At 47.8% G+C, this 15,458-nt stretch overlaps 1 protein-coding gene across 7 annotated transcripts in view; it reads right to left on the bottom strand.

Moving 5' to 3' along the window:
• Positions 1-2,054: 2,054 nt before the first annotated feature.
• Positions 2,055-15,458, bottom strand: part of MYO9A (myosin IXA) — a 394,408-nt gene continuing 381,004 nt past the window's right edge. For all 7 annotated transcript variants that reach the window (XM_090030154.1, XM_090030158.1, XM_090030161.1 and 4 more), the window contains 3 exons: positions 10,339-10,541; positions 8,066-8,208; positions 2,055-7,381 (listed from right to left, as the gene is read on the bottom strand). In XM_090030154.1, coding sequence (XP_089886280.1) covers positions 6,909-7,381; positions 8,066-8,208; positions 10,339-10,541 — 819 coding nt within the window. In that variant the 3' untranslated portion in view covers positions 2,055-6,908. The remainder of the gene's footprint in view (positions 7,382-8,065; positions 8,209-10,338; positions 10,542-15,458) is intronic.

The raw sequence follows: 15,458 nt of genomic DNA, 5'->3' as shown, positions 1-15,458 counted from the left end.
GCTGGAGGGCTGCACCCAGAGAGCGGTGGTGGACGGGTCTTATTCAACCTGGAGTGATGTGGGCAGTGGGGTCCCCCAGGGCTCGGTCCTCGGGCCCGCACTGTTCAACATCTTCATCAGTGACTTGGACGAGGGGGTGAAAAGCACCCTGTTCAAATTTGTTGATGACACTAAGGTGTGGGGGGATGCGGGCACACTAGAAGAGAGGAATAGGCTGCAAATAGGACCTAGACAGGTTACAGACGTGGGCGGATAAGAACAGGATGGGATTCAGCACTAACAAGTGCAAGGTGCTGCACCTGGGGAGGAAGAACCAGCAGCATACCTACAGGCTGGGGAGCTCCCTTCTCGTCAGTACAGAGGCGGAAAAGGATCTTGGAGTCATCATTGATGCCAAGATGAACATGGGCCACAGTGTGGGGATACAGTCAGGAAGGCCAACCGGACCTTATCATGCATCCACAGATGCATCTCGAGCAGGTCCAAGGAGGTGATCCTCCCCCTCTTTGCGGCACTGGTCAGGCCGCAGCTGGAGTACTGCATCCAGTTCTGGGTGCCGCACTTCAGGAGGGATGTGGACAGCATGGAGAGGGTCCAGAGGAGGCCACTCGCATGATCAGGGGGCAGCAGGGCAGGCCCTACAAGGAGAGGCGATGGGACCCAAACCTGTTCAGCCTCCACAAGAGAAGGCTGAGGGAGGGTCTAGTGGCCTGTTACAAACTAGTCAGAGGGGACCAGCAGGCAATGGGGGAGTCCCTGTTCCCCTGAGCACTACCAGGAATAACGGTCACAAGCTGGCAGAGGGGAGATTTAGGCTAGACATCCGGAGGTGCGACTTCACTGTCAGGGCAGCTAGAATCTGGAACCAACTTCCAAGCGAAGTGGTCCAGGCTCCTACCCTGGGGGTTTTTAAGAGGAGGCTGGATGAACACCTTGCCGGGGTTGTTTGACCCCAGTACTCTTTCCTGCCATGGCAGGGGATCGGACTCGATGATCTGCTCAGGTCCCTTCCGACCCAACCAACTGTGAAACTGAAACCCAACGTTATTTTACTGAGAATGCCAAGAGAAGATCTAGGAAGCAGTGACTGTGGTGGTGATGGCAGCAGTCTGGACTGAGTTCACCTGCTTATTTCACATACGGCATCCAACATACGGATCACTACCTACCTGGGGTGGAGCCAGCCAGTGATCTAGCAGTGAGACACTGCATATTGCTCTACCAAACCGTGAACCTCAGCTGTGCTGAGGCGCCTCCCAGCTCTGCTTTTGTAAGTTGATGGAAGAGCGGAGTCTGAAAAGGGAGGCATGATCAGGATGGGGCCCTACGCCTCTGGGGCTGGCAGGAGATACTGGCACCCAACCCAGCTTGGGAAGAGGGGCTGGACACCTGGGCCCTGACAGGATTGGGCTGTTGGCTCCTAAGGCGACGGATGGAGGAATGGAAGAAGGGTTCGATTGTCCCCGCTGTGGATCTACCTCCGACAGAGGGACATCATGCTCCTGCCAAATCACAGCATTAAGGCCTGCAGGGCTCTTTGCTATCCCACCAGGGTCCCTTCAAAGTACATGAACCTCAACATAACAGCCATCAGCCAACTCTACCGAGGACCAGCGTGACCATTACTGTTAAACCTGGGGAAAAAATGCATCTCCCCAAGGACGACTAGCCCCAGGTCTGAGTTCCAGGAAGATGCTTTTTCGTTCTGGGAGCTCCAACATTGCCCATTCAAAGGAGACAGCAGCAACTTGTTGGGAAGCTCACAGGCTGCCTGTCCTGTAGGAAGCAGTCATCTGCATCTTCAGAATACAGCAGGGCCGCATGGAAAGTCCAGGTTTCAACAACCCAGATATTTTAGGCACAGAGTGCTGGGACATTATATAATGTCTTCAGTCCTGCACCCGATTCACAGAAGTTAAATCTGCCTGGGAGAAAAACCTCACTTTACCTCTGAGCTGCTCTTCAGACCCATACCCGAAACTGGGAAGCTACTTGCTGTGGGAGTGTCAGTCTGCAGGGCTTGAAAGTAAGGTCCCCAAATCAGACAAAACATCTCAAGTGCTCTCATTCTTTATTTTTAATAGCTTTGTTCTTTAGTAAGCTAGGGGTTATTTGTTCATAAAGTCATTTTTGTACAGCCATACAGTATATATTTAAGAAATATTACAGAAATTGCACTTTATACATACGACGGCCTTGTTCCAGAAGGAGAAAAATAACATTAATTAAAAAAAAATAAAGAGAACCTGCTGACAAGAAATTACAAAGTGCCAGGTGACTGCAGAATTGCACACAACCTGGCTCGGTGGGCACGATAAATCCTCTCTCCTTTATATACTTATTCATTCTTTAAACAGGTAAAATTTATAGAGAGTATGACACAGGATAATATATCCTTTTACAATACATACTTTATTTTTTTTTTAATTTACACTCAGCATACTTATAAATTACTAAAAAAATTTCCATTAAAAATAATAATAATAATAATAATAATTATAATTATGCAGCCCAGGTCCTTTCCAGTGGTAAGTACATTCACTTGGTACAAGGAGTGGATCACAGCTGGAAACCTACTGCTTACCTACTGTACAAGAGGACTGGAAGACAGGCGTCAGGCTAAACATGGACGGGGAACGAAACAAAAAGCTTGGTCTCCCCTGCGCCTGTGTTCAAAATAATTAAACAGCAACAAAAAACAGAAAAACACGGTCTGGACCCACTCAAACCGGTTCACTGTCCCTCCCACTCGGAGACATGAGTAAAGAGAGAACAGGTGAAGGGGTTTCTGGCTGAAATGAATGCTCTTGCATTGGGAGAGGGGGAATCTAGGTGCACACAGCTTGTGTCTGAAGCCTAGGGCTATGGCCAGGACTTTTTGTGAGCCTCTGAGGCAGACCAGAACGCCTGAAGTAGTGAGGTGGGGACGTGCTGATTTTTCTGTGTCTGCACCACTTTTCTAAGTCCTCTGAGAGGATGACCACCACCACCCAACACACACACACACACACACACACACACACACGCCCCCCCGCTTCCTCCCATCCTGACTGCAGCAGCCTCCATTCCTACGTGCAGACCTCCATACCCAACAGGAAAGACCTCTGGCGTACAGGGTACACACATGAGGCTTCTGTACGGCTGGGCACTGAGTGTGAGATCTCAAGGTTAAATGATGAGGTTGCAACGAGAAGGCCCCCGAAGGGGATGCTAACAAGTGCAGTGTGTCAGAGTGCCATTCTCCCTTCCCACCTTGACCTCTTGCTTTTGCAAAAACTCACAGCTCAATGGGAGATAGGGACAGGTTGGTGGGGAGCTAAAACCCTCAGAAGAAAACAAGCAGGCAAAATCCTCTCCCAGAAACCGAGTCGGCAGCCTATTTCTAAGAAATCCTGCTGGGGGAACCACCAAGGCAATGATTTTCCATCCCTCTCAGATAAGCAATCCCGTTACTGTAAAAATGGCACCTTCACCGATGACCCAGCACATCTTCCGAGTCCCAGTATACCTGTCCAGGCGAGCGTTGGGTGCCAGGAGCCCCGGGGCCCAGCACCCACGCTGCCAGTGGCATTCCAAGCCCCGGGCTTCTAGGGGCGCAGCAGGAAGCAGGTGTGGAGCTTACTGCGCTGGTGCCAAAGAGTTTGTGTTTGGACTTTTAAACATGAACAATTCTGCGTGGAAGCCCTTGAAAGGGAGTGGCATGGGGCTGCTCAGAGCATGCTTTTATGGAGCAACTTGCCTGGTTGCATCAGATATCAAAGTGCAGGAATGGGGAAAAAGTGAGTGCGTAACTGGCCCAGCAACTGCTCCCTGGGACTGCTCAGGCTCATCCGACTGGACTTCCTTCTGACCCCCACATCCTTGGAATTGGTAATGAAGCTCCAGTGGCACAGCAATCGTACCAGTAAGGAGAAATGAGGCAGGTAAAAGGACTTTACTCAACTCTCAAGAGCCCAGCATGAGCTCAAAGGGCTGACAGCCCAGGAGAAACAAGTCTTCTTTACTTGTGAACAGGTTAAATTCAGACTTAACCTGAACTGAGAAAATGGCTGACTTTTTTTTTCTTTAAACAGGGTAACCATTTCTTATCAGAATCAGTCGCAAGGGCCAATCTTCCATGCAATGCAGGGGGAGTCAGGCACGTAAGTCAGTACTTCTCGTGCCCAGGTTAACTAGTCTGCATTATTTTAAAACTGTACTCGGGTCGATTACTGTGCTGGGCATCATGTGCTCAGTTCTGTTGAAACAGCAGCAGACACAGGACGTTTGCTTTTCTGTCCTTGTATTAGCTGGCTTTTGAAGGATCTTGGGGCCCCATCATGTTTCCCTAATAACTTTCCACCTTCATAAACACCACCCCACCTCAGAGGCTTCTTGATTGATTTGGGAAATCATTACAGATCTACAAACCTATCAAGGGTAGAGCAAACTTTGATGCGATTCCACCCAGAGAAGTCAGAACAGAAACCGCACATCCCTGCTGCAGCCCTGTGTTACCACCACTCCTGTACCATGACCGTCCGTTCCATTTTTCACCGCAAAGAATAAATAAATAAAGAGTCCCCTTAAGGAAATAGCACTTCAGAGGCAGAAGAGGAGGAATAAGCCTAGAATAGATCACTCCCTGTCAGCGAAGCCCAAGCAATGCATTAACCTACTCCTAATACAGGCCCCTCAAGCACAGCAACACACCCCCAGGGGTTTTTTGCCCATATCAGAAGCCAGGCATGCAGTAACCAGAACATCTGCAGGCTTGGGAAGGACCCTTTGTGAATTGAACCATGCAGGTGTTGAGTCGGGATGCAAAGCTGTGCTGCAATTCAGGTCAAGGAAGGCAAGGGGAAGGACAGCAGTTGCTGAGAGTTGCAGAACAGTCCTAATTTCAAGTTCAGGAAGCAAGAAGGAAACATTACCCAACCAAACCATGAAATTCCCAGTACTGCTGCCCCTTTCCCTTGGGTGCAAGTGAGATAACAAGCTGTCAAGCACACATGCCTGTGTTGCTGTTCTAACACAGCTCAATTGCTGATCTGGAGAACCAAGACAGCTGTAACCACTGCCCTGAACGGTACTCTGGGCCTTGGGCTGCGTATGTGGGCCTAAGGACACAGACTGGAATGCGTGTTGACAGGCTAGGACATCTACTTTTAAGTTACGAGTCAGTGAACAGGACTCAGTAACTAGTTGTATTATGGACAGTGCCTCTAAGCCTCATGACTCAGATTTTTGCAAGATTTAAAAGCAACATCTGTGCTGGGGGCAACTCACAGAACGATGCAATGAGTGACCCGCCTAGCACCAATGGATTATTTTTCGACTACAGTCTCTACAGAAAGACTCTGTGTCTCTTACCGTGGGAGATCTAACAGGACCTATTTAAAACAAAAATTTCTCCCATGCTTGCCTGGACGGCGGGTGTCAGGTTTGCAGTGAGAGGTGAAGACACTCAGGTCCCCGTGTGCTCTAAGGCTGCTAATCTCTCAGATGCTTGAAGACGAATGCACAGGAGCTTGGTGACGCACTGTGGCAAAAAAATGGTTGCTTTGCTTTCTCTGCTGGAGTGCTAGGTTCTAGTTCTACAGTACCTCCCCTCCCTCTGTCCTCCTCCTGGCAAATGCATTCTGCCTGGGGACAACTATTAAAAAAAAAAACCAAAAAACTATAAAAATTATATTTACAGTGAACTTCAGTAACCATAATATAAACAAAAATAGCTTCAAGTAGTCCTTGATTTTTTTTCCTTTCTTTTTTAATACTGATGGTCTGAGAAAGAGAGAAGAAAGTTGGTTAGATCACATTTTTAAACAAAAGATTACTTTTGGCAGATATCCTTAACACTTCTCCATGCATTTGCTTTTACAATGCCGTTAAAACAGTGAGGTTTTGGCCGCATGAGTTTTGCCACGTGACTGAGACGTTCCTGTCCATTGGTGGAACTGTTAAGCTCAGGTGCCACTGTTCACTCGTTTGGTGTATAAAAGCAGGCAGCCCTACAGGACTGTGAGGCTGCTGTAACATGCCAGGTTTGTATTACTAACGATTCCTTTTGCTCATTAGAAACCCTGTTCTGTGCCACAATCACAGCACTAGTTATGGCTATGCAAAATTCGGCACATTTTTGGCTTTACCTAACCAGGAGTCAAATTGGCATTGATTTTGTTCTGCTCTCTCATCACCAACAAAATAAACCAAAGTAAAAAATAAAATAAAAAAATTACTCTTTTCATTGCAGGTTTACGTGGTGGGTGCTTTGAGACATGCTCCAATTGCTTGAATGGAAATGATAGCTTTTTATTTTTATCACCTGACAACAACGTGGAGTGCATTATAAATAGCTCTGAACAAAGAATCAGTCTGTGGTTCCTTGTGAGGAGTGTATGCTTCTTCCCAGCGTAACAACACAAACCAAAAAGTCTGCAACTTTCACCAAGTGAGTCAAAACAGGCTTGGACCAGCTCTTCCAACTCTGAATCCTGTGGGTGGTTTACGGCAGCTTCTCTTCCCGATGCCCGTTTCCTTGGTTCAGAATGGCAAAGGCAGATGGGAAGCAAACCAGAGCTCACCAGCAATTCCTCCCCCAGTTCCCCTTCTTTCATTTCAAGTCGCCAGTCAAAAAACAAACAAACCCCAAAACTGATAGTTTTTGAATTCCAAATGATTAAAAACAGCTAAGGCCACTGCTGAAACTGTCCCCCAACAGACTTTTTTTGTTAAGAGTTAGTCATCTCCTCCCTTTAGCGCTGGCAATGAAAGGCTGGAAGCCCAAGCAATTAGTGAGCAAATGTTTTGCATGGGCAACTGGCAGCAACTCTACAACGGTGGTGGCAGCGGTGACGGTGAGGGGGAAGATGCCATAGGCGAGATGCTCACGCTTTTCTGCGATGATGGTGAGATTTCAGACAACTGGCTCACACCATGAACTCGTTGTTCCCAAAAAGAACCAATTGCTGGGTGCTGCTGCAGTCTGCTTCAGCGTTTCTTTTCCGGCCTGCCCCAGCTGCTCCCTCAGGGAGCTCTTTGGTTTTCTGGGGTGAGTTTTTCACATTCTTCAGTTTCTGCTTGCCTTTCTCGGGGTTGAACGTCCCTCTGCTGGTGAACTGGGGCCTGTCTTCCAGACCCCTGAGCTGCCCTGGTGACCCTTCAAGTCCAAGCCTCGCCTCTGTGGTGTCAGCAGAAGACCCCGCGCGATAGAAGGGTGGCTTGGAGTACATTTGGAATCGCTTCCTGGTCATGTGAGGTAAGCAAGACAAAGTCGGAGATGAAGAAGAAACAGAAGAGTCTACTGAGTCCACAGAGTCTTGCTGCTTCCTCAGGTGCCTTCGCAACCTGCTTGAGGTTTCAGTCTTGATGGGCCTCAGCGAACTAAGTGCTAAACTTCTCTCTGACAGACAAAGATAGCAGGAGAATTGTAACTCAGCCACGTGCACTGCAGTGCGTTTCCACCTACCTCTTACTTCTGATGTTGGTGGATCTCTCGGGGGGGACTTTGTCCGAGTAGAGTGGGACAGACAGAAGCAACTGACTTAACTTCTCTGCTTACAGGTTAACATTCACAAAAGCATGCAGCACTGTTGAAAATGGGATTTAGGTGCTCACCCACAACGGGTATAGGGTACCTTAACAGACAGCCCCATTATAGGCAGGAAATGGTTAAGCAACTTGAATTCATGTCCATCATGAATTAAGCAGCAAAGCCAAGTCTACAACCTGCTTCCCAGTCATGTGTATGAACGACAAGATATTTGACCTCAGTGACTGGGTTTCTTGGACATACCATGAGTGAATGCCACCCTCTCCAATTCATACTTTAACTCATGTCAGAAACTGCGTTGTTCTGCTATATGGGTAAGACTAAGGGAGTCTCAGTTTCACAGCGAGACAGCCTGCACTTGAATAACTAGAACAGGCAGCACAGTTCAGTGGTGTTCCGTGGTGCAGGAGGAAGGGGTATCCTCAAATACCAATTCAAAAGCCTACTATTGCCATGCGAGTCTGCAGGCCACATGCTATTGCCCTGACTATGTCTAATAAGGAAATCTTTGGTCAGTACAAAGACTGCATTTACCTGATCGGTCAGAGATTGCTCCTTCAGAGTCAAAGTTCAAATTTTCAGAGCTATCGGCAGTGCCAATGGAAGCTTCAGACTCAAGGGTTTCATCGTCAGAGGCTCGGGGCTCCAGCGCGAGCATCTCAAAAGTCAGCTCCTCCCTACAGAAATAAAACACAGCCAGTCAGGGCAAGGGCAGAAAGAAAAGAAACCAGCACTGAGAAAAATCGAGAGAGAGAAAAGGACAAACTCCAGCATTCTAAGAAGCCAGGCAAGCACCATATCCGGAACAGAAAGCAATGGCGAATAATGCTCAGAATCTAAACTCAATATAGTGAAGCTTGCCTTTCACACCTGGGCACAAAGAAGAGGGCAAAAAGGAACAGGCCTGTTGGCAATAACAGAGACATCCACTTGTGGAACCTCTCTAATCACCTAAGTGTGTGCATAGATCTCAAGCAAGAAGCCACTTCTCAGCTAAGCTGGTCCCAGACCATTCACAGCCCTAAAGCTCCTCAAGTGAACAAGAAGCCACACAGACCTCAGGGCAGGCAGCCTGTGCTTGCAGTGACCTGTCCCAGCCTGAGCAGGACACAGTGTACTGCTCAGACTGGGAGATAACAAAGATATTGACCACTGCAAGATGCATCACAGTCTCCTGGCTGGCCCGAGGGGCCTATGGACCACCACTGAGGAAACTGGGACCTGTGAGGCCCTCACAGGACCTGAAGGCTGGCAAACCAGATAAGCCCAAGAATGGAGCAAACACCTCAACCCATGATGCAGATAAATGCTAATGCCTGTTGCTCCCTGTGCCAAATGACATTCTTTCCCCCAGATTACTACTGGTCAGATGCTAGCAGAGCAATGAGACTACAGAACCTGCACATATGCACTGGTTCCCAAAAGATGCAAAACAGGAGAGATGACCAGATGAAACCCTGAAGGAAGTAAATGTGTGAGTTCATCCTTTTCCAGCTCCAACTGGGGGCTGCTCTCCCAATTCCAAATATCTCAACTATACATCACAGGCAGTGCTAGCAAGAACAGCTGATCCTATAACAGCTGGCACAGAGACAACTCCTTTCCTCCACTGCCAACGGACATCCAAACAGTGCCTATTCTAATGCGGATGAGAATAGGATGGGTTTCAACACAGACAAGTGCAAGGTGATGCACCTTGGGAGGAACAACCAGCACCATACCTACAGGTTAGGGAACTCCCCTCTTGTCAGCATGGAGGCGGAAAAGGATCTTGGGGTCATCACTGACTCCAAGATGACCATGGGCCGGCAGTGTGGGGAGGCAGTTAGGAAGGCCAACCGCACCTTGTCCTGCATCCACAGATGCATCTCGAGCAGGTCCAAGGAGGTGATCCTCCCCCTCTATGCGGCACTGGTCAGGCTGCAGCTGGAGTACTGCATCCAGTTCTGGGCGCTGCACTTCAAGAGGGATGTCAACAGCATGGAGAGGGTCCAGAGGAGGCTACTCGCATGATCAGGGGGCAGCAGGGCAGGCCCTACGAGGAGAGGCTACGGGACCTGAACCTGTTCAGCCTCCGAAAGAGAAGGCTGAGGGGGGATCTTGTGGCCTCTTATAAACTAGTCAGGGGGGATCAGCAGGCATTGGGGGAGTCCCTGTTCCCCCAAGCACTGCCAGGAGTGACCAGGAATAACGGTCACAAGCTGGCAGAGGGTAGGTTTAGATTAGATATCAGGAGGCGCTACTTCACAGTCAGGGCGGCTGGGGTCTGGAACCAACTTCCAAGAGAAGTGGTGCAGGCTCCTACCCTGGGGGTGTTTAAGAGGAGGTTAGATGAACATCTTGCTGGGGTCGTTTGACCCCAGTACTCTTTCCTGCCATGGACTAGATGATTTGCTCAGGTCCCTTCCAACCCTTAGAAACTATGCCAGGTCCAAAGATCTTTTTCCAGCTACATACCTCAACTTTGATTTGACCTTTTACGACTCCTCCAAAATTAATTCCACAACCATCCAGTACAAACCCAACTCAATCCTGACCTGCACTATCACTTGCAATTTCAGTGTTAAACATTCACACTGCTGCTGACATTACTTGCCCCTGGTAGTTGAGACCAGAATGAAGTGGACAGTGCTAACTGCTGAAAGCATGCTGAGAAAACACTGGCCATCTGCAAAATGTTGTAGATATTGTCATGAGACCAAATGCATTCTCACATGTAGTTCTGAGGAGGTTTGAATTCAAGACCCTCCCCCTCCGGCCCCATTTTATACATTGCACCATTGCATCCTCTGTTCCATATGACTCACTTTTCTTTCTGCAAGCTTTCAATCTGTTCTGTCAGCACCCTCTCCTCCTGCTGCATGGCTGCCTGCTGCTGCTCTGTGACGTCCATCTCCATAGCCTCCTCACTGCTCACAGTCTCCTCTGGGACATCTGACACTGAGGGCAATCGTACTGCAACAGGAGAGGTCGGGCTGGTGTAGGTCCCACGCCTTATGCGACCTTTACCCTGTGAAACAACACTCGTGTCAACGAACGCCATGCAGATCCTTTAAGACTTTTGAGACATTTTGTGGTACTCTTTAGGTTAGGACAGTGCTCTTCTCCCCACTGACACCCCAACACCAAACATGGGAAAAACAGCAGCAGTAGGTCCCTGGCACAAGTTCACAATACACAAATTACAGTGCATGTTAACTTCAAGGATAACTCAAGGTCAGGCTAGCTTGGGGGACATCACAGAAACGTTCTCAGTTTATTCAGAGGCAGCAGATGGGAATGAAGACAATGTTCCTTATTAGCTACATGCAACCCAGATTTCACAGGTCAATTAAGGAAACAGCAGCACAGAGTTTTAAAAGCTCAGGGTGTAAGATGAGAAGCTTCACTCTGCCAAGTAGCAATGCTGGAGCATGATGGGAACATCCTGACTGTTAACCACAAGGCACTGGCAGGCACAGGTCTAAACCATCCCATTCTTTGCAAAGGGACAGTCCCTCTGTTGCACAGAGAACTGTACTGATACCACTGTCTGCCAGTTAGTATTCAGCTTTGTGGGGGGTACAAATTTGCTTTCTGTAACCAGCAGACATGAGGAAGCTCAAATGAAAGCAAATGGAAAAGCTGGCAATAAAGCTATGGTAGGAGTTGTAATCCTGACACTCCCTGGACAAAAGTAGTTCAGCATTAAAACAAGTAGTGGGCCAGCTATAAGCATAAGTCACTTCTTGCACCAGGCAAAGAGACAGGGGTCTTTCTCAAGGGAGCAAATATGAGAGGAAATTCGGAGAACATGGAAATGTTTTAAATATCTTTCAGAACACTGCTAGATGGCTGATGGAGCATCATACAGCTCCAGCAGACTGTATGCCTGTCCAGCTATGATGCATGTGGAGTAAAAAGTTCAGGGCATTTAATATTTAAATGTGCGACAGATCTGGGGAACAGCTAACTGTTCACAAAGGAGGTTTTTCCCTAACAATACTATATGGGAGAAATTTTCCAAAACACTTAAGTGACTCGAGAACTCGTCAGTGCTCTAACAGCAATGTTGATGCTTTGGGAAGTCCACCTTTGATTAAGCTCTCTCTGCATCTCCTAAGCTTCAGAAGGACCTTCCTGGACTCACTCAGTGAACTCATGTCATTGCTCCTTGCTCATTATATCAACTACAACTTGATCAATGGCCCACTGTATAAGTAAGACCAGCAGCAGAAATGGTCTGTTAAATCTTCAGGGATTGTTAAACATTATTGTGATACTTCTCATTTCTATTAGCATGGAATTCATTTGCCACTGTTGAGATCCCAGATGCTGTGATGCTGCCATTTTGCATATGTGACAACAAGTGAAATTATGGCTTTTCTACCAGTATTGAAGCTCCAATCTGTTGAAAAGGAACAAGAGGCCTACCCACACAATGGAACAAATATAATGTATGCAGAGCTGGCTTTGAATATCCCATTCTAGGACCAGCTGCCTGGGTTTGCCTCCTGGTGGCTGAGAGGTAACAGATCTCCGTGGACAGAGAAGAGACTAGAATCTCCTTTCTTTGCAGTTCCACATAATTATGCAAACATTTATCAGAATTGGACTAATTTTGCATTTGCACAATCCAGGCTCACAGAATTTAAGGTCAAAAGGGACCATTACATCATCCACCTTGATCTCCTGCATATCTCGGCCATTAATTTCCACAAGCTACTTCTGCCATGCAACCTCTCAGTGTAGAGGCAGAACATACCTTCCAGAAACACACCTGGTCTTGATTCAAAAACATTGAGACGTGGAGGATCCTTTACTCCCCTTGAGAGATTGTTCCAATTGCCAAACGGGTCCTTTATCTTCAGTTTGAGTTCATCTAGCTTAAGCTTCCAGCCACTTGTTCATATTATTTATACCTTTTTTCCTGCTAGATTAAGGGTGCCATTAGCACCTGGAACTTTCTCCCAGCAGAGCTGTTTGCACACTCAATTCAAGACTGCTCAGTATTTGTTTTGATAAGTACACAGATTGAGCTCATTACGGCTCACTGCAAAGATTATGCTCTCTCTTTTGTTTTGAAAGCAAAGAACATGTTGCTTCCATCCTGCATGTGGGGAGAAGTATTTTTTTTTTTCCCTCCAAGTGACACCCAGGGCAAGTCACCCCGAATCTCAATAGGCATGCCTACACATATGCTTTAATGCACATAATCCTATTTTAATGCACATTGAAGTGTCACAGAAAAACCTGCTCTTTAGTTAATGCACATAAAAACAGGCTATTGCACCACTTTTTAGTATCTCACAATGGAGGTACTAAATTTAATGCACATTACCTAAAGTGTATTAATGAATGTGTAGACATGCCCACTGAGCCCAGTCAGTCTCGGGCAGCAGTAACATTTTGTGCCTTGTGTTTCTGGACTCTACAAAACTTACTGCCTGAATCACAACTCCAAGTCCTTTTCCAACGCACTACATGGAAAGAAATAAGGGCTTTTCTTTCTTTTCCTTATTGATACTTTTGGAGAAATAACGCTGCTGTAAAACAGAACATTTGGAGCTGAATGATTCAGCTATTCCCCCCAGTAGGCCTAGCACCTGGCTGGAACCAGTTGAGAAGGGCAAGGGATACCGCTTGCTGTGTTCAAAACATTTCATAGGACAAGATGGGCTTGCACAAAAAAGACTGAATGAGAATGCTGCAGCACAGATACTAGCGCAATGGAAGGATTTGCTGAATGTATTGGGAAACATAAGAAGACAATGGCAGCACAGTCCAGATTATGATTTTCTAATCCATTGCCTGACTTTGGGCACTGCTAGGTTTAAAAGGGCATGGAGAAATTTGAAGGGGTGGAGTTGGTGCGAAGAGAAATCAAATGAGTCGTCTTTTACATTAAACTAAAGTCTGCTTTCCTTGTGTGTCACAAAGTTGCAATAATACCATCCTCACAAACAAGTCAGGGACTGCACCAGAGGAGGCATTACTGCATTGGGACCCAGCATGGGTGTAGACCAAGCGGCAAGAGTGGGTAGTCGTGTGGGAGGAATGAGGAAAAGGAAGATTTAGATAGACCCATCAATTCAAATCTGTGCAGAAAGAGCCAAGTCCTAAGCATCGTGGTGCATATGTGTGCACGTTTAAGCAGTGGGTATGGAGGCAAGTCCCAGGTCTCCTAGATGGCTTCTAGGGTGGGATCCCTCTGCTCTAGCCATGCTGCATTACCGTGGCAGTAATGCCTGAGGGGAAAATCCATCTGCTGTGGTAAGAAAGGATGACAGAGCTGAGGCAGCTGGTATGACTTGGGGATACAGCAGATAAACACACCCCATGCCCGAGCATGAGCAGGAGGAGAGGGAAGGGTGCTACATGAAGGAAAGCAGGGACAGGAACTAGTAAGTAGAGGGAGGAAATGGGAAGAGGAGCACAGAAAAAAGGTTGACAAGGGCAAAGGTGACAGAAGCAGGAGCAGTGAGCTTGGTTGTGAGCTGTGAGCAGGAACGACCCATCACTAAGCAAGACTGGATCCCCCAGCTCCTTTTATTTATTAGGGCTGAGCCCTCCCTGCTCTGATGTAAAGGTTTCTGCCATTTGCCAGTGCTAGGAGCAGTGGGCAGGAGCTATGGCACGGCAGGGAGACACTGGCTAGAGACTGAGCACAAGAGCAGCCTTTGGAGGAGTGCACCAGCAGACACAAGTCACCAGCAGCAATCACCAAGAGCAACTGCTACTACGCAACTCAAATCCTACTCCTGCTGTAATTGCTCTCCGGGTGCTCCCTCCAGAGTGAGAGAGATGGTTAGTCAGTCAGTGGAAAGGAGCTTGCATGGGAATGAATGGATGGGCAAAGTCACAAACAATGGCCAGTAGCATGGTGCTTGAATGAGTGGAGTGTTACACACAATGAAGGGATGCAGCTGTCACAGAGTGCAATGCAATTAATACATACCGGGATTGAATTGCGGGTTATGCTCATAAATCTAACTGCAATTAGTACAGGTTTCTGGATTAGAGAGGACATGAAAAGGAAAGCAGAAGGTTAGAGTGCACATGCCATTGCCCCTTGAAAACTTCTAGCCATTGAACGTGATGAGAGTCGGCTTTCTGCTGCAGCAGCAACGACGCATGGCTGAGCCACAAGCTTTGCAAAATAACTGTGGAAGCATCCGCTTGGAAGAACAAGCCATGGGGAGATACTGGGTTCTTAGAAGTGAAGAGTCCGAGCTGACTGGTCTGCAAGCCGAACACAGCATACGTATGCAGCCTGTTGCTTGTTCAGCTTAGAGCAGAGAGGAACACAGGCCAGCTCAGACCTCAGACTCTAGCTCACATTCATCAGCCCAGCAGGGAGCGTGAAAGCCAAGTAGGATGCTGTTCTGAGCTCCTAGAAAGGTACCGGAGGAAAAGACAACGACCCTTTACTGGGAGCTCATTTCAGCCCCCTGCGCTGGAGGCAATATTAATGAAAGAACCTGCATACAGGGAGAATCAAAGGAAGGCCATGGATTAGAGCAGCTTCCTCCAATTCCCCCACTGCTGTGTGCGTGCAGAGGAGGGAAGCAAATGGAGGCCAATAGCTGAGTGGGCTGTATCAGATGGCAGAGCACTCAGGCAGGGGAATTTAATGCTAGTGGGAGATGGTCATCAGCACAGCCAGCAAAGGGCTGATTAAACCCAGGAGAGTTCATCTGAATTTTCAAAAGATATTCTGAGAACGTAACAATGAGCCCACAAGCTCCAGAGGGGATGTTTCTGTGGCAACTTCCTGCAGAGTTCCTGGCAGGCACCATTCCCACCTCCTGTGGTGGGCTTTCAGAGCATGGCGAGTCGGTGCAAGGCTGAGGGTCAGTCTCTGTCAGCCTTGGGCCTGGTGCTTTGGGAGGCGTAAAGGCGTTATGGAGGCTGAAGTAAGTAGGAGAAGATTAGGGGGGTTAGTTTA

Source organism: Crocodylus siamensis, chromosome 15 (assembly GCF_052110815.1).
Source record: "Crocodylus siamensis isolate JL-2025a chromosome 15, ASM5211081v1, whole genome shotgun sequence".
Lineage (NCBI taxonomy): Eukaryota > Metazoa > Chordata > Crocodylia > Crocodylidae > Crocodylus > Crocodylus siamensis.
This window is presented reverse-complemented; position numbering and strand designations above follow the sequence as displayed.